This window comes from Channa argus, chromosome 8, assembly GCF_033026475.1.
Source record: "Channa argus isolate prfri chromosome 8, Channa argus male v1.0, whole genome shotgun sequence".
Classification (NCBI taxonomy): domain Eukaryota; kingdom Metazoa; phylum Chordata; class Actinopteri; order Anabantiformes; family Channidae; genus Channa; species Channa argus.
Window position 1 is genome coordinate 2,654,616 of NC_090204.1, and position 24,889 is coordinate 2,679,504.

A 24,889-nucleotide genomic window follows, 5' to 3' on the forward strand; every position below is an offset into this window, starting at 1 on the left:
GCCCCTCCTGCTAAGAGTCTCCCCGCACAGATGTGACAGATGTTAACTATTATAAAAATAATATTCTGCAAAATACATTTACAGGTGCTAATTAAGAACCCATCCTGACTCCAGTGAAACAAAAGTAAATAGCTAACAGAATCAGTCATTTTCTTATAATTGGTATGAATTTGAAAGTTTGGAGTTCAGTGTGAAATGCATCACTTGCCCATGTCTTATCAAAATGTGATAAATGGTTTATGAGATACAAATGAACAAAGGAACAGACGAAACCCATTGGACCTAATCAGTGTAATTACAGAAATGCTGGAACCCAATGGTGAGATGCATAATTTTCACCGGGTTTGGCGAAATTGGATTAAGACTAGCCAAGAAAACAGATGGATGGAAGAACCAATGAAGGAACAAGTAAAGAAATAATAGCTGAGCGACTATTGGAGGAAGTACAATATAGGAAAACCAGGAAATGACTAATAGTCATTTCTAATTGCAGAGGCTTTTTCATCATATGGTCTTGGAAACATGAAATGCCCCATTATGCACTTTGCCATGTTGTAATTATGTATGTTTTATATATTGTCAACATACAACTGAAAGCGCAAAGCTTTTTATTTTTAGTTTTTCTTCATCCTCCAGACACATGTATTATCATTTACATATTGCAGCTATATCTTTTTAGAGTTGGAGTGACAAATCTTTTGAAATGAAAACGTTCCTAAAGCTAACGCTAGCCAACTTACAACCCAAACAGAAACCCGTGTTAACCTAGCATCTGTAAGAAAATCATTACATGAAAGTAGGAAAAGATGGTGGGTAACCCTTGGTAACCGCTGTAGCACATACCTCAAAAGATGGTGCTCCAGTCCCCCAACAGTTATTACAGTAAGCTGTAACTAAAAACGGTGATCAGGCTTGATTCAAAACTATACATATAAAAAAATCAGTGCTGCTTAAAGATCTAAATGTCTTATTTTTTTTGCCAGTTTTCACTCCCTGTTTGTGATTATGACTTACTACAGCAGGTGGCTTCTCTGTGCCAACTTAAAAGTCCAATGAAAGTCCAAAGAGCTAAGTACAGACTTGAGACAGAGGAAAAAGCCAGGAACTGCAGGGTTTCTACAGTCAAGACCTAAAAACTGCAGACTAAGAAGGAAGCCCCTTCTCCAAAATCAATACCTTCAAGCAACAAATGCACATGGACAAAGAAGCAGCAGTCTGCAGGGAAGTTTTTCGATCAAATAACTCAAAGGGCACCTTTAAACTTGGTTGGTTCTGGTCTAAATCAGTGGACCAGTTTTTAAACTTTTATGACTTTTTTCCCCCTGGTTTCATTTCGTAATCTCAGAGGAAAATCCAAGCGAACCAGAATGCATCACGAAAGGTGGAATTGTCTTGCCCACTCATTGGTTAAATGGATCTGGGGCAGGAACACAAAAGTAAAGACAGGAAGTAGACCCTGGTACGTAATGATGGATATTCCTGTGGAAGGAAAAATGCTATGAAATTACGCAATAAACCAAGCAAAACACTGCAGCAGATATAAACATACAAAAAAACAAACCATTGCTTACAACTCGGTAAAGAAGATGAACCGTCAACTTCCTGTTTAGCCGAAACATGCTGCTCTCACTGTGTCACGTTTGGGACATGAGTTAAAGGTCTCTGTGTGATTGGTTTGGTCTGTGTCCAGGTGTGATTGCTGTGTTCAGATCTTAACAAGTCCAACACCAAGAGGGGAAAATTAATTCAACCAGGTAGGACTGAAAAGACCCGAGTCTGACAGGACCTGCCGTTACCTAATTTAGGTCTGGTCCATACAGGAAATACAGAAATTATATTGACTTCATGTTGGGTTTGGCTCACTTAAGTTTTTTAGAGTTAGCGTTACCGTGCCTACAGCCTTTCACAAAATTATTAAACTTACAGATTTAAATGAATTTCTAAAATCAACTTTGTGTGCATGTTTATTCAAAAATGGTGTAAAAAGACATTTCTCTACTTGTAGTCACAAGTAGTGTCAGTCTGTGACCAGTGTCTTTCCAACTTCAGTGGGACACTTGATGGCATAAGTCAAAGGACAAGTGAAACAACAGGGCCATCTGTGTTATTTGTGAAAAGTTTTTTACATGGATAAAGCCTGCAATTATTACAGTTCTTACACGTAGAAGGGAAGTTTAGACTAAACTTTATGCTGCCCAATAAATACATTTATAAAGTGTTGAAGTTATTGGCATAAAGCATCTATAAGGTGTTATATCATTTATTCAACACACATTTACAGTCTATAATAAGTAACACAGAATCAAATTGTGAAGTGTGAATGACTTAAACTAACTACAAATAAATATAAAGTGATTAATCATAAATATGTAATCCAGTTGTGGAGCATAAACCGACTCCAAAGTGAGCGCAGAAGGAGCTGGAGTGTTTTCCCTTAAAGGCAAACGCGTCATTTGCGTGTGCTCCATTGTTGTGGGTGAGATCCATTAGTCCTCACTCTGGATTGTGTTTAAATAGTGTTTTTAAACTAATTACAGTCAGTCTGGAATTTAGCCGTGTGATTTGTTCAACAAGTTGATTTGGAAAGACATATGAACACGTGTGTTTGTATCTGTGTGCACACGTGTACAGCTTATGTGTATTCGTGTGTGTGTGCGTGTGTGTGTGTGTGTGTGTGAAAGAGAGAGAGTAAACAGCTTAATGGAACCAAGCGGATTTCATAATGGAAAAGGCCAACGTTAGTGTAGCACGAAATACTGTTGTTCTGATGTGGATTAATGAGGTCACTTTAAAGCAAAATCGAAGCCCAAATCAACTTAAAGGATAATTCATTAAACACAAAAATGGGATACTTTAGCGTTTAATAAGCAGGTGAAAATGGCAGACGTGCTCTGAACATTAAGCGTGGATGACAAACTGTAAGTGTCTTATAATTCATACTGAAACCATGTAAAAAGACCTTAAATCAAATGCACGAGTTAAGCTACTGTAAATGAGGATGATGGTTTTGAAGCATTTTCTAGTTATCTAAGTACTAATGCTGACCACATTTTGGAGACGTTTACAGCCCTATTCCCACAACATTCCAATTTTAAGTAGTTCATAGAACATCTAGCCAAAGCTCCCTTTAAATGTCATGTGAAAAAGCTAAATTATCCCCGGAGATTGTTTCAGTTTTTTGTTAATCTCACCATATTGCTTTGTGCAGTGAGACTCTGCTGCATGAGTGAGGTTCTCAAGCTCAGCTACCACTAATGTTCCACAACCAAGTGTAGGGTTGTTGCTGCATTGATTCAGTAAAAAAAAAAAAAGAAAAAAAAGAAATTTGCATTTGTCTTCAGATCTAAAATCTAAATTAAAATCGTTTACCAAGTTTTCTTAGCATGGCACATTCTAACTCCTTGTTCTTACCAGCTGTGAGTCAGACCAGAATCTGTGTGGTGTCCTGAACGTGGATCAATTTGTTTTTGCTGTCGTATTAATCAGTAACAGAACCGACCTCTAATCATCTACAAATATTAAAAACAGCGAGCAGCAAGATGCAATGGAACAGACTTCGGGAGGAAAAACTGATCTACAAGAAGCTTGTGACTTAAACGTCTCTCAAGCTTTCACTAGAAAGACAAACAAAAGGGGCAGAGGAAAACAGAATGACGACGACACTGAACCTTCCTCCAGAGAAAAAATTTAATTTTTTGTTTTTATAACTTGTTATAAATTGTTTTTGTTTGAGGCCTGACTGATGTTACTTTAATCATGTCCGTGGTTTAATGGATCAATTTCCTTGGCAGATTTTCTGGAAATTCAGTTAAAATTGGCACCATATTTGGATGGAAACTTGAAAAATGGCAGCTAAGTGGCACACGGATTATTCATTGCATTGTTTGGGGGTTTTTGTTTTTGTATTGTGACATGTTACAACATCTAGTGCACAATAAAAATCTCCTGTGTGTAGGATTTGACGAGGCATAGACGACAAGAACTTTGAACCATAGGATTAAAGATGCCACAACAATCAAACACCAACACTCAATACAAAAACAATACTTGGGAATCAACGTGCATGGTTTTGGGATATGACTTCAGAAACGCTGGCATCGAGTCCGTTTCTGTTTTCCTAACTTTGCTGGACTTATAGCTGCGTTCAAATTCCAATTTAAAGACACAAATGTTTGTTTACTCTTCAGGCCTCGTTCCTCTTGTATTTGAGCAGATTTTTTGCATGAAAGTGCGAGAGCATTGTTTCAGCAACAGCAGCGGGCTCATGAGGGGCCCTGACTCTGATGATAAGCACATCAGCCATTACCAGGTCCTTCCTTCAGACCTATTAGGTCTTGCAAGGACTTCAAACACCAATTTGTTCTGCAAATAGCCCATTCAATTTGTGCCTGCCAAGGAGAGACACCTCTCTCCCTCTCTGCAGTAATTGAATCTTCAAAGGGACATTTTCCTCTATTTCTGTCAGGTCTTAGAGTGATGAATAGCAAATGGTCATTTGATCAGAAAGAGAGGATACATGTTTATCCATTTTCAGTTAGACGCTCATCATGCGCCTTGATGATTGCCAGGCTGGAAACTGAATGGCAGTGCAGCAGGATGTTCAATGGTAAGTCAGACTAGTCACGCATTGAAATCAGCCCCTTTGCATGTAACATAAATTCTTGGGCTCTTAGTTAATGGGATGTTGTAGTAATTACGTCATTCAGACATAAATGCTTCACTGTTAAAAACAAGGGCCTGTGGAAGTGTCGCAGATCTAGGGGAGTTAAATACAACTCTTGCGAGTACTATTATTCATAATTGCAAAATATACACCCGCATTGAGCCAACTTGAGTCCACATTCTGCAGTTTTACAATGAATTTAAAAGGAGCCTTATACTCTTCGATATTTTTATTAATTAAATACACCATACTGGAGCAAATGTCTCGGAAAATATCACAAATTTCTCTTTCATACAGCATTTATATGTTGGTGATGGTTTCTACATTACAGACTAAAAGCAAATTTCTTCATTTTGCCATGGGTTCGGGTTTCAAGGGGAGGAGGGAACTGAGTGCGGAGAGGTTGAATGTACTGTAGCCACGTCTGGACAACGACATTTACATGCAAACTGTACATACATGGTAGTTTTACAAATACACCAAGAGTGTTCATGATTCGTTTTTTCCACAAAAAGCCACAGATTTTTTTTTAAACCCCATCTTTTATATATTTATATATACCACCAAAGAAAAAAAAAAAAAGAAAAAAAAAGAGAAACAAAACACATTCCCCTTTGACAACACTTAAAATCTATAAGTGGAAAACACCATGTTGTTGGGAAATGAAGATAGAAAAGAAAGAAAAAAGAAAAGGTCCCGGTTTTCCCCAAAATGTCTTTTAACAAATTGTGCAGAGTTGAAAAGCCTGCATCTCTAACCTCATTAGTCTTTTTCTCTTTCCCTCACTTCATTCACAACATCCTCTTGTGTGTTATTTAATTTTGTCTTCCTGAAGAGTCCCCTTGGATTCTGATCTGTCTCCGGTCTTTTAATTCCAAGGTCACGGAGTCCTCAGCATCCCGATTGAGGTGTGGTAAGTGCAAGAATCCACCCATACTTGGGGAAAAGCCAAGGGTGAAGGCTGAGCATTGGGTGTGGGTTGCGGAAATAAAAGTCAAGTTACTGGTAAGATGGGTAGAGGATTCCTTTAGGGCAAAGGGCCTGGGAGGACAGATCTGAAAGGCTGGGGTGCTGCTGATCCACGCTGTCTCAAGTGACAATGAGCAAGGGCTAAAATGAAGGCACACTTCCTGCTTCCCACACAGCTCCCGCCTAACACACCTGAGTAGTGACAGACACAGAACATTACAAAAAATGTGGGCCATCATTAAGATCATCAGTTTACAATACGCCATCAATGTTACACCCTAATAAATCGACTTTCCTCCAGCCCCAGTGTTTAATTTATTGATCAGCCAGGCTTTGAAAACCATCTGGTGTCCCATTTACTTAGCATTAACTTAAAAGTGCATTCATGAAGCGAATCTCTTTGGTATAATTATAGCCACGCTCCAACATAACTGCAGGAGGTGTTCAGTCCTGTGAAACCGAAAAATGCAGGGGAGTCAAGATAATTATCTGTCTCAGTTCTACCAGCATCCAACTTTTTCATCTTTCTTGTTTTATTTTTGTTGCATTTTTTTCCTTCATAATTCTAAGAGGCGATTTTTTTTTTTCCCCCCCCTTCATCCCTGAAATCACTAGGAGGGCTTCAGTCTATTAGTAATTGCAAACTCCTACTTGGAGGCTAATTAAAGTGACTGACGCTGGGAGGGTCTCACTCCCCTGGGTCAAAGCAGCTCCGTGTGAGAGAGGTAATTTGTCTGTTGTGAACAAAGAGATTAGGAAGAAGCTGGGAAGAAAGCTTAATAAATGAACATCAAATGTCCTACACCCTGAATGTGGACAACACCAATTATGTCATAGCAGAATCGCACATAATCAAAGCAATGGTCAGCAGATAACCCTGTGTTTCTGTGACTGCTTCATTTTCTCTCTGCTAAATCAAACTGTGCTGCTGTACTGAATTTATGTAGTGCTGTTGAGGATACACGAGGTATATTGATTTTGAGAGCAGTAACAGCGCTATCTGGGGCTGTCCAAATTCTTCTTTAGCAAAAGAAATGAAAATGCTTGTGTGATGAAGTGCTTCATTCTCCCGATTTCACTCACTGAGATAACAAAAGCATCCTGACACTGTACCCACTGAGCGACGCATCTCTGTTTATTTAATAATTCTCTCTCTGCTATAATTAAAGCACCGGGGCCAATATTCAGATTGCATTTTAGCATCAATAATTCAGCAGTTTTCACTACAATTGATGTTAGCACATAAATAAACAATGAGGCCTCATATTTACTACACTAGCCCCGCTAGAAGAGACACTGGGGGTGGGAGTAAGGACTTAAACAGACATTTGAAATTAAGCTAGATAATGCAACGGCTTTCAATTTAAATGTGAGGAGCTCTAAGAGCTTTAAGAGCTGATTTGTAAAAGTGACAAGCCCTTAAAAGGCCTGTGACGTGGATAGTGTGTGTGTGTGTGTGTGTGTGTGTGTGGAGGGAGGGGGGGTGGGAGCCTAATGGAGTTCTACCTCTCCTCTACTCACAAAACCACTCAAGGTGAAATACATGCTCCCAACAATATAATTCCTCTTTCAGTCTTACTGTGACACACTGCACCCACCATATCTCTGTGTGTGCTCTGTGTGCAGACAAGGTATCAATATAGCTCCTTGTTGTGAGGCAAAAATGATTATATCTCCTGCGGGCAGAATGAAGCTATCCTGAAGAATGAAGTTATCCTTTGTATATGATTAGGCCTTCTGTTTTGCTTTCACTGGAGGCATCAACATCAAATCAGGGAAAGCCATGATGACAGCATTCATGATGTACTACCTGCTGCAGTTTGCTGCCTGCGTTCAACCTCAGGCCTTGGATACATATTTTTGGCTTCGGAGTAATAACTTTAAGCAGGTGATCCAAGTCTTGTTGATAGAGAAGTCAAATGCGGTTTTAAACACTCTGTATTAATGGCAACATGTGTCATTTTTCAGCACAATTCCCTGGGACAGCAAATAAATTCAAGATGAGTCAAGTATGTATCTGCTCATAACAAACTGAGTGTGAGGACAGCAGCACAAAAAAAATAAAATCACTTTCACATGTATCCTCCAACAAGAATGATATATTTTTAGACAGCCAATGGAAAAATCCATTGGCTGTCTAAAAATAAAAATCAACTTCGTAAGATTTAATATCTGCTGCATACCTTGCAGTGAAGTTGATTCGACAACATCAATATAACCAGAGTGAAAAATGTTGGTGTGAAAATTACAGATGTTTTTCTTTTCCTGCTAACGACTTCAGCTGACTGATGACAAGCTCTTACCGACTTGCCCTTTGCTTTGAAATTATCAGCCTGCAGCCTCTGAAATGAGGCCACAAAGAACTCAAGACTGAAGGTTCATAAGGAGGGTGAGTGTCGGTGGGGGTCTTACCTTCTGGTCGGGCAGCAGTGGGTTTGTCTGCAGCGAACTCAAATGACCATTCATGAGTGCTGTAGGTCTGTCGTGTTCACAGAACAGGCTGCCGTTGATGTAGTGAAACCGGTCCCCAGGAACAAGCCGGTTCCGGCAGGTGGAACACGTGAAACACTGTGGGGAGAATCAATAAATTGTACAGGGAAACATCAATATTAACCAAGTATTCTAATGTTATTGATATTCAAATGTGTGTAAAATGACAAAATGTTTGTAAAAAATGTTTTTTAAAAGTAGCAAATCTAATGTGCTACATAGAAACTTTGCAAATGTTAAGCTTTTTATTGTTAAAAGAGTGATATCCAAACAAACTATTAAATCATTCAATATAACCAAACTCCATCATTTATTAACAATGACTAGGATAAGACAGAAAACACGGTGAAGCCACAGTAACTTTTGTTAGTAGACATGTCTGAAAACTTGACAAAGCAGAGATATTTACGGTTTTTGAGTGAGGCTTTCCCTTCAAACCAATCACAGAAAGCCAAACTCTGAGCCCAGGGTACCTTGCGCAAATCTATGAGATGCTGTGGACTTTGAAACGTCAAGAGTTTGATAACCTGTGGGACCAATTTCCTGTTTCATGCCACAGCTAGCTTGATTGCCCAAAGTTGCGTATTGAAAACTGGGAGAAACATTCTTACTTCGGGCTCGAAGCCACATACATAAACTGGAGTTTACCTTGAGATGGTACACGTTGCCCTGTGCCCTCATCACCAGTTCACTGGCTGGAATGGACTGACCACAAGCACTGCAAGCTCCGCTGTTTCCAAATAATCTGAGAAAAAAAAAGTAGAAGAAGAAAAGGAGCAAGTGTTACAATGGCTCCAGTGTAAACATCTGCATAGATTTGGCCTTGTGTAATGGACTGCGGCTTCGACTCTTTTGTCTGCCGAGTGTGTGACTGAATGAAAACCATATTCAGTGCTAAGTTCACTATTCCTCAGCTCCAATTCTAACTCGATGGAGAAACTCGCAGGAGAGAGAGAGAGAGAAAAAAAAAAAAAAAAAAAAAAAAAACTAAACAAGGGAGAGAAACAGAAAATCATCCCAGTATCAACAATATCCAGTACTCTGTTCTCTACAAGCATCTGGCGTTGAAACTGCATATTACTTTTGGTGCACATTTTTTGCAACCTAATAATAACCTGGAACATAAGCAATCAGGGCCTAAGAGGATCTGATTGTACATCCAGGCGGAGACATAGTGCTTTTGCCATTACGACTCCTGTGAATGCTCTGTCAGTGCTGTGTTTCCATTAGAAACACGTAGCTACTCGGGTTGATATATAATGTGCATGGGTTAACCTTTTCAATCATGGTGTCAACACTTTAGATTTGCTTCTGCTCATCTCTTACGTCCCTAACCTCCTCTCTCTCTCTCTCTCTCTCTCTCTCTCTCTCTCTCTCTCTCTCTCCCTCTCTCTCCTCTGCCTCTTGATAATGAAATGCTTGCTCCAGCTTCCCTTCTATCTTCCTTCTGAGTCCACAATTTAGATTACTTCATCTCGGTGAGCAGCAAACTGAATGAAATTTCGATTTGAGCAGAAAGTAATTTACTGGGATCTGGACCCATTTGTCATCATATCTCACCGGGTGTTTGCTCTATCACTGCACTTTTCCTAAGCAATCAAATAAGACCACAGCATCTGACATGCTCCGGAGAGAAGGGGATAGAGGGGGAGAGGGATGGCAAAAGAAAGGGATATGGGGAGTGGTTAACGTTGGTGTGTGTCCATCACGTAAAGTTGTACGGCTCTTAAAAATTAACAACAAAAAGACACAACAAAAGGAAAGCGCTGTAAGATTACCATGTTTCCTGTTCAAACAGTCTTGAGGACAATATTATGAAAAGTCTTTAACAAATTTACGCTGAGACGAAGCGTGAGCCCAAATGCTTCCTAACCATAACCCAAGCAGTTGTTTAGATATATTGACAAACAAACAAGCAAGAGCTCTTTGCAAAGGGACACAGAAATGGCTTTCAATAAGACAGGCTAAGGCAGAAGCAAATTTTGTTTTGGCATCATTTAGAAAGGCTTCATCAAAACCCAATTTCAGAAACTAATTAACTGGAGACTGTCATCACAACACTGCCAATTCGCAGATTTCACTGGGACAAACATGATAGTGGAAATGAACATATAGGCCTTGCTTTAAGACTCTCGTGCAGGTTTGTGTGTGCAGAAGCAAAACTACGCTTCTCCCCCAAAGACATTTCTGCCTATCAAAGCCACCTCATTTTACAAGTCAAACTTTGCTTGAATTGAACAACGTGTTTCAGTTGAATTTACTCCTCGAGGAGTTTCCTCTACATGAATGCTTTTGAGAGGTGTCGAAACAAAGACTACAGGATGTTTTCACCTCAGCCATTTGTATTTCACCACTGTGCGGAACACATACCAGGTTGATCATTTTTACCGAGGGATAGCTCTTGATAGCATTTGATTTAAGGAGCCAAAGCGTTTAGGTGCTCAATTAAGCTGCTATATCGTTTTGAACTTGGGCTCTAATGGCCTCTTCTGCTAGTGAACTACAGCACCGTGGTGAAGCAGACACCCCAGGTCAGTATAATTAAGGCCGAGGGAGTCTTTATTTGCAATGACACATTGGGTTTCTGCTTTTTCACCTCCTAAAAAAAGAAAGAAGCCTCTTAATATGTTTCTGGGGGATGGATTTATCTTGATTTATCTGTTTTCTTCCCTCCATGGATCAGACTTTGCTACAACCAATGCATTTGATTATATTAAATAACAAAAAAAATTAAATAAATAAAAACACATTTGGAGCTGTCTGTTGTCTATATGGGCAACGACTATTGGATTTCATTTCAGCACTGACTGCCAGGTGAAATATAGCATGGCTTGCTGCTGGGCTGTCTGGTAAATGCAGACCCCCTTCACCAAGGCCTTTGAGTAGGGTAAAATTACCCCACAACAATGATTTCTGCAACACAGTCCATTAAAAATGCCTCTCTACATCAGCAGCCAAAGCACCTTAAAAGCATTAGGCCATATTGATACTAAAGCGGGGCTTTGCATAATGGCAAGAGCTGCATTAGAGAAAAGGGTGCAGGGGGGGCCGGGGCTGGGGAGGGGCGTGTAGATTGCGAGGATGAGAGAGGGTGTGCATGGATCTGTGTTGTGTATCTGCATGTGTTTTGGGAGGAGGGGGATGGGGAGGTGTGTGTGTGTGTGTGTGTGTGTGTGTGTGTGTGTGTGTGTGTGTGTGTGTGTGTGTGTAGGGGTGGCGGGTGGTGGTGGATCAGCCAAATTACACTTGGTTAATTCAGAGTAACAGATCTGGCCCCAAGTGAATTGAAGGCCTTGAATTAATTCTGTTATGACAAATCAAGATAAACGTTTCGCCTAAATTGCATGCGATTTAATTAATTTCTGAGATCCCGTTTTTTCCTGGCCTAATAGTTCAACATTCTCTTGTGCTGTCATAGTGCTTGAGTGGGCAGACTTCAAAGTGATATTAAATAACCAACTATTAGATTTACCTCACACATTCTATTGGAAAAGTGCCATTTAATTACCTAGGCTTATTCAATTAAGGGGACAGCATTCTCCCTGAATCCAGCAGCCACAAGTAAATTAATTCTCCCTCTACTAGCAGCCCACAGAAATAATATCACCTCCAGCTTAAAACAACATGATCTCCATGGCAAAAGCAACTGGGGCATTAGGATTCGACATGGCCTTTGGTGGCACTGCATGAAAATGACAAAGCTGGTGCTTCTCCTGTAATGTTTGTTTCGATATTTCTCCTTGATTGATGGGAGATGGGTATCAACCCAGGACACACATGCACCCTATTATGGGAATGATGTGATGCGTTTCCACTCATGATCAATCAGATGAACATTTTCATATCACCCGTATTAATAAAGGTTTGGAGATACAGCTGAAAATGGATGTCATATTGGCACACTGGCAGTTTATTATAATGAGTCTGTCCCTTTAAGATGAAGGGAAAAAAAAAAAAAAAAAAAAAAAAATCAGCGGCAAATGGCCTTCGCAATAATCCCTCTTCTCTATCTGTCTTTCTCTCTTGCTCTCTCTCAAAAGCCAATTTGGTTAATTAAATGTTTTGTTTGCAGTGTGGCTCTCATTCATTTCGGACACGTCATTGGGAGAGGATACAAGCCAGGGACCAGATCTCATTAGATAAAACCCATCAGGACTAAAGGAAATGGAGGGGGACTATAATTAAAGCATTTAATTGTGTAGACTCACTGTCAGATGTTTTTTTCCCCTGCTCCTGTCTTTATCTCTACAGAGATCTCATGGTTCCATAATATGCGTTTTAGCTCTTCCACCAAGCATGCTCTCATTACAAGTGGAAAGGTGTATCCGCATTTTTCCCCCTTCCAATTTTAATTACGTTATAGTCCCATTATGAATGAAGCACCCCATTGACTTCCCCATCCTTTTTATGAGGTGGGTAGGAGAGCGCACAGGCACACTTCAGATTTTGAATTAGATTTAACAGCAGTGTTGCATGTGAACTGTAGTACAGTACCATGTTTTAGATTAATGCAAAAGAAATAAACTGTTCACATATCAAATACAATTTACACATCTTATTGTATTGTTTGCACCACAATGTACATGGAAGTGTTAAAGAATAGCAGTCAAAAGTGTATAATGCACCTCTAGCTGATTAAAGAAAGTATGTGAACTTTCAGTAAACTGTGCCAGACCCTGTCACATCAGACTGCTCTGCATTACCAGAATGAGTGTCATCAATAAGCTCTGGTTGGGTGTCATGCACAGCTACTTCAATATTTAAGAAGGGCATTTGTGATAATTAAATAGTGTTTACCTGCTATAATAAAATACAAATATGTGTATAGTAAAAAAAGACCAAAAAAAAAAAAAAAAATAACACAAAACTTGTCTCCCACCGAAAACATACTGTAAATACTACAAGACCAATGTTCTGTCCTTCAGTTGACCATAAACGGCAAACGGGACGGATATGCAGATGGCCCGCAGAACCACCCGTTTGTTTTCTTGCTCTGTCAACGTGCCAGCATGTTTGACCTCTTTTGGGGTAGAGCAGGGAGACTTCAACCAGGATACTTTAATGAGCACTGATGATGTTAGCACAATTTGAGACACATGTGCTGCAGACAAACACTCAAACTTGCAGATCAATGCATGACCAGCAAAGATCTATGTACATTTAGTCCTAACATTTAACTTGTTTTAATATTGTTGCTTAATATATTCCAGGACAGATTTAAAGTAAAGTTATTTGGCTTCTAAGAAATGCTATTCTTTTAGAAAATGATACAAGATGTGAAGTGAGTTTTTTCAGGTTGTGCTAATCCAAAGAAAACATGCATGCATTTCAACATCATTTTCTCACCTGATGTAGTCATTTCTACAGAGGATCATGCCGCTTTTTGTGTAGCACGACGTGCCGATTTCGCCCAGCTGGGCCTGGCAGCAGGAGCACTTGAGGCATCGGCTGTGCCAGTAGCTGTCCATAGCGTAGAGGAGGAAGCGATCTGCGATTTTGCCCCCGCACCCTGCACACCGCTTCCAGGACAGGGAACCCGTGCCCACTTGTGGCGGCTGGGTGCTGCCTCCAGGATTCACCATTGTTCCTACAAACACACAGAGAGGAGATGATGTTGACATTCCCATCAGTTGTGCATGTCACACCACACGCTATAGCTCCTGCTTTTACCAGGTAAATATTGGTTTGTACACAGTGTTGAGAGGGTCAGGATGTGTCTGGTCACAGAGACATTTTGGGTCTCTATACACCTAGGTGGTGTGATTTGAACCACACTCAACAAGTAAATAATCACATTTAAAATTCCAGGCCCTTGAACATCTTGTGGCATCAGTTGTGCATTGCAAACTATACCAAAGCAAAATCACTGATCTCATTAAGGTAAGAGTTCTGAGTCCTGTCCTGCTACAAAAGAGCTACGAGTCATTTAGGGAACTAATCTGCCCTTGATCTCTTTCTCATCCCCATGCTGTTGCTTCATTGGACCTCTCATGATGAATGTCTGTTAACTGATAACACAGGGGATCAGAGGAACAATTACGCAGCACAGACTTTTGTTGAGCTGTCCTAAGAAAATCTGAACAGACACAATAGTTTGAATAGCTGGCAGGTGGTGTTACTGCAAAACACAAATGAATGCTGTATGAAAAGGCTGAAACAGAATTGGGTTAAACACATGTTGACATGTTGATTCTACCTTAACCAACAATTGATGCTTTGCAAGACCCAAACTATATGATCCGTCTCAGGACTATCAACCAACATTTAGCAGCAACTAAACAGAAGACACAGCCTTGATATTACACAGACTTGCTGTAATGATGTTGAGCGATCTAAGCTAATGAAATGCAGGCATTTGTTTCACTCCCAAAATTAATGTGGGCTCTTTCAAATGGAATCCTCTCCAATTTGGTCAGGCAGACTACATGCCTGGATAAAGCCAAATCTTTGTTGAAAGGCAGGTAGGCTAATTAGAGTTGGGAGAGGAGGGGTGGGGGGTGCACACAGAAAAGCATTCAGTAAGCCCATTAGCGATGGCTCTTAGGGACAAACCACAGCGTACCTTAGTGCTGATTAAATCTAAAAGGAGATGAATCAAAAAGCCGACCTGAAAGTGACTCCCTGGATAAACAAGACGAACCATCGTCAAGTTTCATTCAGAGAGGAGTTTCTTTTTTTTTTTCCGCTGAGGGACGGAGGGGACAGGAGGAGAAGAGAGGAAGAGGAGGGGGTGGCTTTTAACTTAAATGGGCTAACTCAAGTAATTACACGGGCAGGCAATTTGGGCGCAGAGACCAAGTCATGGAAATGAAAAGAGAGAGAGAGGGAGCGACGGAACAGATCAGGCAGTCATGTGCTAAAAGGTCCTGTCCGCTGGCTGCTGTTTTTAATGAAAAGGAAAAAAAAAAACATAGGTTGCTAGAAGAAATGTAGCATCACACTGGTGTTGCTGCGGGGTAAAACGAGTAAGCAGCAGACAATCAGGGGACGGATACTATCGCACACGTAACACAAGCTATCAAATCTAAGTGTTAGCATGCTTAAAATGAAGACGCGTGGAAGCGCCGATGCTAGTTTCCAGCGTAAAACAGCAACACAAGCACAAGGAATAAAATACATTTTATTGAGTCAACATGCAAGTGAGCCCGAAGTAGCAGCTAACACCCACCTCGTTTGTCTCTGGTAAGTGTAATGGCTGTAAAGTTAATGACTTGGAAGCGCAGGTAGGTAAACGGGTAACGTCAGGCTGCAGGAGTCCCAAAAAGTGCAGGGAAAAACCGGACGCACTATCGCGCGCGGTCGGCCTCCGGCTCCGCGCGACAGCGAACCTCAGCGAAGGACTCGAGCTCGTGTTTTCACTGGCGACAAGCGGAGCGCCGAGCAAATGGAGTTATCAGATAGTATTTCCACTGGAGAGGCTTCCCGTTTTACTGTTGCTGCTTTAGTGCTCTGTTCTCGCCGCAACAAAATGAGTCCATTGCAAGACGTAATTACAGATCAACGCATGCCGTTATTTCCTCGAAACCAAAGAAGTGCGTGTTTTGGCAAAAGAAAAGGAAAAAAGAAATAATGAGGCTGCCAGGCTATAATTGACTGTCCTCTGCTCTGGTCTCTGGGTCCCGTTAGCTGCTTGTTCTACATGTGTCACTGACAGGAAGAAACCTCCAGTAAAAACCCCTTTTAGCCGCGTGACGAAGGTGCCGCCTTAGCCAATCGGCGCGCAGTTCATTTAAGAAGAATAACAAATCCAGCCAATCAGAGGGCGGCGAGGTTGACTCGGACAAGCAGAGCGATGGAAACGGAGGACAGTGGTCGAGATGGACCGGAGGAGTGCAAAAGACATGAGCAGAGACAACTGTCAAATACACGTAGCTAGACAGCTTGGAGAGACAGCAAGATAATAAAAAAAACATTATAATAGGCACAGGCTTAGTGTGTGCGCTGTTAATTATCTTGCTATAACACAGAGTGAAAGCTAATTTATCTTCTTTAATGTTGATGATTTACACAAAAGGCTGTGACTAACTTTGAAAGACGATCATTCATAATTGACGAGATCGTTTTCTACATTTTTAACTTTTTCATTCGGGATCCCTGAATGCTTTTTATATGCAAACTGCATGGCAACATCCAATAGGCTACATTCATCTCACGTCTGAGTTTAATTAGTTGACATTCAATAACTACTTAGTTTACCGAGGGTGACTCCAACCTCTGGGAAATATCAAGGCCTAATAGCTGCGTAGTGGCGCCATCGTCTGTCACTGGAAATAATCGCAGCAAGGCCTGCTGTCGTTTACAACCTCATTAAGCCTCAGGTCATTGGTTTCAACATCTATTAAGGCTAATCTGCAAGACCTCGTTTTGGCTGAGATCCTTTAATTCATTCAGTCATCAAAGACACGATGCACTGGAAGCAAATGCAACACCTTTTAATGAAAATAATGTGGTGCTGACATTTTCGACGACTACCCTGCAAAAGAAAGGAATTCCGGTTCTTTTAGATTATGCTTTTATCCACTGAGAGGTTAAAGTGATGCAGTTTGGCACGATGAAACTGCGCTGTGCAAAACTAGGTGACTTCTTCAGTTAAACTGAAAAAAGTGTTGCTATTGGAGAAAAGTTACCTCATAGAAAACTTCTTTGCCATTTGCTGCCGGGTTGAGTGGTTTTACATGACAAAACAGCTTTATTATAGGATGCCCCTGGCTTCATTAGAAAGACATCAGATGTATAAAGATTATCTTTCTCTTGACTTTAATTGTTTAATTATTCCTGCAGCTCCGAAGAGATTCTGCATGCATCAAGCTGATTTCCCTTTGGCAAAGCCAGTGTTACTCCACCTTGGTATGAGCCATATTCTCTTGACATTCTCATCAAGCCTCTCCCTCACTAGAACAAAAAAACCCACAGAAGATGGCAAAGAATATCTTTTTCACCAAGGAATGATTAATTGATATAAATGATTAAAACAGAGGGAAATTATGAAATGGATTTGAAAAGAGGCCTCACAGGAAAAGCTTTGTTTGTTCCAGGCCTATTTTAATGAGCCTTTCATAACTGGGCAAGAGAAATTACTCTGCGTGTTCTTTTGCCGGAGCTCGCTTTGCAAAACAATTATGGCTAGTTGAAGTGAGAAGGAGGAGGAGGTGGAGGGGTCAGGGAGCTGTTTGGGGAAGATGGTTTTGGAGATGACGAGGGGAGAGGGATCGTGTGTGTGTGTGTGTGTGTGTGTGTGTGTGTGTGTGTGAGGGGGGGGTCCCTCACAAATTGATCATCTACTTTCTCCACTGAGATCTTTCAGCCTGCTTCACAATGCAGCTGCTTGGAAGACCATAAAAAGACAGTGGCCCACAACAATATGGCGGAATACTATTTCAATGTCTAAACAAAGACAAGAGAGTGTCAGATGTGGCTCACAGTGTTGATCCTCCCCACAGGGGTGATCTCGAAGAGATGAAAAGGAGACCCCGGTGCTTCATAATGAATCTGCTTGTCCTGTGGGAAAAAGCAAGAGGGCCACATTCAACACGGTGGTTAACTTCAGATTTGGATTTGCTCCGTTATATTCTATTAACATGACACTGAGTCACTGAGAGGCCCGTTTCAATTAGCTAGTTTACACACCGCAGGCAGTCTTCTGACCAAACAACGTGTAGGTCAGCATAACTTTATCTCCAGCTCATCTCATAAGATCACATTTGATTGTTTACCACAGCTTTGTGTGGCCTTGTCTTCTGTTTGGGATACACACTCACTTTATTACAACTCTGTGTGTGTGTGTGTGTGTGTGTGTGTGCGCGTGTGTGTGCATGTTGTCTTTTAGAGAGAATGATATTCTGTTAGCTGAGCCAACTGATGAGGGAAGATTAGAGTTCAGATTATCTGCAGATAGAGGACCCACTGCATGACTGCACAGAGGATGGCAGTAAGATCTCCAAATGAAATCTACTGAATGAGCAACTGGCTACTTACCTAAAAACACATTAAAGAAATACTTTGACATTTTCCGCAGAGTTAGATGACAGGACTGATACCGCTCTCGTATCTGCACTGTAAAATATAACTTGTTGTTTCCACTTAAAAAGAGGAGTCAAAGAACAGCCATAAAAGTTGGTCGAGTAAAATGTCATGTACAATTTGATTTAATATAAGTTTGTGCAAACTCCGGATCTGGTTGATTTAGATTTGTTAGTTTATTAAAGATTCCTTTTACAGTTCTTTAAGCTTAAACATTGTATGGATAATGCTCCAGTTGATACCACAGTCAATGTAAAGCCTGCATGCATACAAAGTAAAGTTGAGTGGCATGGGAATAAGTCAATCCCAATGGCTTTGAAAAATTAGTACAGCGGCAAGCTGAATTCAACACTAACCTTCATCGTGCTTTGCGGCATTTTTATTTGTGTCAAAGGAAACGATTTCTCTCTACATGGTAATGATAAATAAATGGTTTGCACTTAAATGGCACTTTATCAGTGCCATATAAGTGCAGACCAGAGTTGCTTCTCATTCACCCGTTCACACTGATCGCGACAGAGCTGCCGTGCAAGGTGCTTACCTCACTCACCAGGAGCAACTTGGACTTTGTCCTGCCCAAGGACACTTTGATGTATGTCAGGAACCTGGGATCAAAGTGCTGTCCTTATGACTATTGGACAACAGCTCTACCTCATGAGCCACAGTTTTTGTTTTCTTCAATCTATAAAAAAAGGAAGAAAATCATGGATTTGAACTCCCAACCAATTCATTAATGAAGTACAGTAGAGGGTGGTTACAGAAACCAAACCTGACAGGACTTGTCAGTAGCTGAGGGTTCTGGTGGGGTTTGGACAGTGGTGTAAAGTAGATATCATGTTCAAGTTGAAGTATGTTGACTCAGGCTGATAGTTTAATAGCTGGAGTTCAGATGTGCTGGAACCTGAAAAGTAATTGAAATTAAAATTGGGTACAGCTAACTTGGCTCTGTCCCAAGGTAACAAAATCTGCCTGAAGCTCACTAATTAACTATTTGTATTTTAATGTGTCACTGATTTTTATTTTCTGTAAAGGAACCTGGTGTTGCGTTTGATTAAAAAAATAGGATTTCTGATGCATTTCTTGACACCATATAAGCCCTTTTTTTTTTTCAACACATTGCAAACCAATAGATTTTAGCTCAATGTTATGGGAGACTTTGGTCATGGTAGGTATACTATAGTTGAAATGGCATCAAAATAAGTACGTTCAGAATGACCAAATTAGTTTAATCCAACCCACATAAGAGTGTCTTGCTCAATATTCCCATCTCAAAATATGCCTAATTCCATTGTATTGATTTTGTTTAGTTATTGTTTGCAATTAAACAGAAAACATGTGACCTTAAGTACATAGAATCCACAATTTAAAAATGACCCCCTATATATCAGTGGATTTCTGAGTCAGTTGTTTGATTCAATCAGTCCCAGGCAGAGCAACAACTGTGTCAGGGCCGATGCAGTGGTCTTAAGATCAACAGCTAAGAAAGACATAAACAAATATTGTACTAAGAACAATCTGTAAGTCTTGTGCACCTTACTGTTCCCGGTTGATATGAGTAGTCAACAATCACATGCACACAACAGAAATTAGTCATAACAATGCAAATTATTGTATTAGCAGGATTTCTTTGTTTTAAATATTGTTCAACATTGTGGCAAATACACGTTTTCTTTGTTCAAGATTGAGACCAGTTTTTGTTTTTGTTTCCCAGGACATGAACGTGATCTTTAGCACAGATTAGTATAAAGACTAGAAAAAGGCGGACACATCTAACCCGAGTTTTTCCAAGTTTTTTGGCAACTATGGCTCAGTTGGTAGAGTACTCATTCATGAACCACAGGGTCAGTGGTTTGATCCCCAGTTCCTCCTGGTCGCATACCAAAATGTCACTGAGCAAGACACTGAACCCTGTGTTGCGCTTTTGGATAAAAGCATTTGCTAAATAAAAAGAAATTTGTGATTTCAAGGACATTTATGTGCTGTTAGAATTTCTTGGCAAACAGCAGAATTACAGTGTGCAAGGATTGTTTTAAGTCTCACAGTCAGAGTGGCAACATAACTTAAAGCTGCTATAATTTCTGTTTTTATATTAAAGTAAGTAAAATTATTATCTGGCATTGAATGTCCCCTCATCAATATTTTAACTCATTGTTTTGGCATCAGGACCCACAGCTTTCTCACCCCTGACTATAGCATTAACAAATCTTTGTTGTGGACCGTTATATTCTATTAACATGATATATTTGATAGTCAGCTGAAGTTAGCATCAGTAGTATCACCAGTAGAAGCTGAAGAAAGCAAGTAATTGAACAGTGAGCACATTCCACTGGTGAACACTGGTGCTTACAGCAACTAAAGAGAGAGAAAACATTGGATGTGTTGTTAGAATAAGTAAATAGGCAACAATTTGCTTTGGATGTCAATTTAAAAGGCAGGGATATTTCAGTACTCTGTTTCCGGCTTTTTCCTGCTGCAAAAAAACTGCAAGACACGGCCACAAATGAACTAGTGAAGTTCATAGAATTAAATAATTTACTCTGGACAAAGTAAAATTCTGATTATCAAAACAGAGTCTACAATGCTGTCATTAAATACTTTTGCAGAATGAGAAGTACTGTTCAAAACTAGCATGACATGAGTGTGACATGGTCATTTATGTCGTGGCCAAATGAGACATCAAAGCATATTTGAAAGGTTGATACTGTGTCGACAAGCCTGCTTTTAACATCACTACCGGCCAGCGTTCCTCGCCTCCAGCCTTTATTCTAAGCAATGGCTTCGTACTCAACGCAAAAACGTTCAATAAGACATTGATATTTTTGTCTTTTAGAAAGACAGCAAATAAATGTATGTCCCAAAATACTGAACAATTTTGTGCAACACGTCAACACTGATTACTCTGACCCTCTAATGGGTTAATAACCACAACAATTATTTCAACCAATCCCCTGTGAATTCTGTGCAACCTTGCAATTTAAAACATCATAAAAACATCACTATTTTTTCTTTGGGAGAAGCTGATGCAAAGTTGAGGTATTTTTTGCCGCAACAATCCCAAATACATCTGCTAAATCCTGGAGGGGTTGTAAAACGAGCACAGCTAGTATGTCACTACATTTTCATTTAGATGTAATGGATTTTGTAGGCGTTGGAAAGATCAAGATGCACATTTTCAAAACACATCAGGAGCCCTTGACAGTAATGACATGTCAATGCATTAGGTAAAAAAAATGTACATAAAATGATGGACTTATGAAACTAAATGAAAGAGAAGCAAAAGCAGCCTTTCCTTTAAGTGCTTTAATCGTGGGATAATTACTTCTACACACTATTTCAGACTCTCTGCATGCGCACACGTACAAACACAAACAGAACACCATGTGCTGCCTCTAACAACACTGCTTTAATGAAATGTCGTGAATCCTTAATGAGTCTCAATGTCTTGTGATAAATTTCATAATTATTCAACCCCACACAACGGAGTGGGAAATTCATCAGTCAAAGCAAATTAGTTGGGATCCATTAGGGTTCAGTGTCTTGTAGGGACATTCACTTTATTGGCTCCTTACACCCATTGCCGTAATTGGGAGCATATTTCATTTGGCTCTAACCCCACTTTACTGAATGACTGCTCTTTCCCTTTTATATTTACAATGACACGCTCTTCTCTACACTGCATACTGTGCATACAGTCGCTGTTATACAGCACGACAGGGATTGGGAGCCGATGGTGTTGCTTTGTTTGAAGCAGGCTGCGTTTTGGGGCCATTTCTTTAGCGGCGCTGCATCACACTGCTAATTTCTCTTTCACTGAAGCACCACATCAAATCTATCTGCTCCATCTTTATTGAATTATCTAAAACTTCAAATGAAAGAAGTGGTAAGATTCAGTGATATGCTCACCCTTTAATGTAGATTAAAACAAGCCAGTAATGAAAGAGGGTTTTGTCTTTTCACGAGGCCACAGTCTAAGCACGCAGCTCCTTGTTGATCAGTGGCACACGGCGGAGGGGATAATTTCTTTAGGATGACTGATGATGGCTTCCCCTCACAGATGCCTCTCTTGTTTGTTCTGGGGGGGCTGCCTCAGGGTTTTCCTTACCCTCACTCCTTTCCCCTCTTGCTCTGACAACCTGCAGACATCTCAGATGAGCAGCATTCTTCCCACCAGAGACACCAAGTCTCAGACATGGGAGAATGAACAAGAAAGCCCCTCCGTTTAGTGAAGAGGCCAAGGGAAATTGATGGTGAAGTTGGAAGTGCTCCAGAATTTATAAAGATTAGAAACAAAGAACAAATATCAAAATGTTGTGCTCATGACAGCCTCGGATGTTTGTTCAAAGCCCTGGAAAAACCTACAGTATGTTTGCTTGACAATGACCTTTTGTGGCTTTTTTGAGTTATGACTGTGGCCTGACATATGTCATAGCCCCCCAAAACCTCAGGGACAATGTCGTATGGGTGGTTTGGTCAATAAAGGATCATACTGTTAGAATAAGTAAAATTACTATACGTTTGTTTTCTGCAATTATGTGGATGTAGTGTGTCAAACTACACTGGTACATTGTATCAATAAACATATTTTAATGTATGGACAGTGTCTACCCAAACTTTTGCCATTTAGCTTGGTGGACTTCTTTCTAGTAACTCTTTGCACAGAGGCAGTCAGAATACGATCGTGAGGATGTATAGTTTTGTGTGTAGTTTTGTCTGAAAATACGATTTGCTCGTTTGTTTGTGCCAGCAGACTAAAACAACCCAAAGATACGGTTATGTTATCTTTTTGACATCTAGCAGTTGCAGTGATCGTAATTCCATCAGCTAGTATGTAGACCCACAAAAATTAGTCAGGAGGTTGGATTGGATGGATGGGTCTGACAGGTTTAAAACTACTGGTAATGTTATTGTAATGTTATGTGAAGCATATCATGTGACAGACATGTGACATTAAAGTAATATTTATTTTCTAGGCCAAACAAGGACTTTTAAAAAATGTAATAAAGATTGCACATTACATTGAGCAAGGGTTTTTGGACACATAGTTATTGTGTTTTGGTAAAACTCAAATGTTAGCAGGTCCAGAATGATGTCACACCCATAGACTCCTTCTTCTATTTTAGGTAAATGAATTGCAGGATGAGACAAGCTGCTTAATGTCGAAGGGCAAAACTCACATTCATGCTTAGTGTCAATTGAATTATTTCACGAGTTATCACGGGACGCTGAGTTTTCCACACTTACAGAAGGCCCTTCACTGAGGCCTGTAGTGTCTTAATCTCATTCTGCCCACATCATGGCCATGTTTGTCCAAAAACTCTGCACTGTGGAGCTGACCTAATTGGAAGGTAATAAAAATCTAAGTCGAACAAAGGAAAGAAATAAGCTACACTCACACACACACACACACACACACACACACACACACACGCACACACACAGAAAATAGCACCCTTATCATCCCTGTTTCATTTAGAGTTGATTGCTGTCGGATTATAATGCAATCACCACACTGTGTGAGCCGTAACTATGGGAACTGGTTTTAACTGTTTATCTTGCCAGAGATCTTAATTTAAGTTTGAACACTCTGGATCACTTAGATGTGAGAGACATGGGAAATTGACAAAAAGGGGACAACAAAGAGAAGGGAGGGAATGGGAGCTGTGCAAGAAAACGGAGAAACAGACACGTTCTTGTTCTTTCTGTTGTATTTTATATGCAATTTAATTTGTCTTTCAGAGAGAAAATCAATTTATGATGACAATCCGTGGGCCAGTAATGAAAGCAGTCGAGTTCCTTTGGCATGGGAAAGTTTCTGCCGGAGAATGCCACTAATCTTGGCAAAATGAATCATTCACACTTTATTTGGACATCTGTGTTAACCACCCCCACCGCCTCCTGCCTCCACCCGACTTTCATTCATTTGTGACAGTTTTATTACGAGTTGTGCAGGTGGCTGGAGGCTCAGGGTGCAAAAAGAATGCTGCATGGAGATGGTCCAAAAAGTTGAGGAGTTGTTGAGTATATAATGGTGTCTCCTCCATGCAGTATGGCTGTCATTATGCTCAGGACACTCTCAGCAAACACAATGGACAAAGATGCTAAATTTCCATCTACAGGCTACTTCCAACTTTGCTTTAAGGTGTGGACCCAGATTAAAGGCTCTGAGGATATGATTTTATGTAAGCCTGAACAAACTCCATCCTAAATACAGGAAATTGCACATTCTGCCATAGTATCCAGAACATAGTCTGGGACACACAGCAAGCAGCATTATCACTTTTTTGGTATTCCAAGAATTTCAACAAAACATCTAGAGCTGCTCTTATTAAGCCACAGCATGCTGCATAACTTAAAGACAAATTATGTAACATTCTCAAAACTGTTTTTCAATAGAAATATGCTCCTTAACTCAGGTTAACGCAGAGACGTGTTGTCAGAGAACAGAACGGAAAGGGTTGGAAAAATATTCGCTCCTAAAAGTTCCTGAGCAAGCGTTGCTCTATCAACCATTTCGGGTTTTGAAGAGTGATCCAAAATCTCGGTGCTTTTTTTTTTTGTTGTTATTTCTTTCTTTTTAGTGCAAATTAGTGTTTAGAAAAAATAAAAACTACCATACAACCACACACACACACACACACACACACACACTTCATGTTTAGCTTGAAAAATTTGTTCTGATAAGTGCCAAAGACTTATTTATAATGTCCTCCAACCTTTGAGCCTGCTGTTGGATGGGTCCTTGAGCCC

At 40.3% G+C, this 24,889-nt stretch overlaps 1 protein-coding gene across 1 annotated transcript; it reads right to left on the reverse strand.

Moving 5' to 3' along the window:
* Nucleotides 1-2,846: 2,846 nt before the first annotated feature.
* On the reverse strand, nucleotides 2,847-15,774 carry lmo4b (LIM domain only 4b). The gene is made up of 5 exons (XM_067514119.1): nucleotides 15,291-15,774; nucleotides 13,469-13,709; nucleotides 8,771-8,867; nucleotides 8,045-8,200; nucleotides 2,847-5,824 (listed from the first exon to the last, which is right to left on the reverse strand). Exons 2-5 carry the CDS (start codon nucleotides 13,702-13,704, stop codon nucleotides 5,816-5,818), a joined length of 498 nt encoding a protein of 165 aa, XP_067370220.1. The 5' UTR covers nucleotides 13,705-13,709; nucleotides 15,291-15,774; the 3' UTR covers nucleotides 2,847-5,815.
* Nucleotides 15,775-24,889: the final 9,115 nt, after the last annotated feature.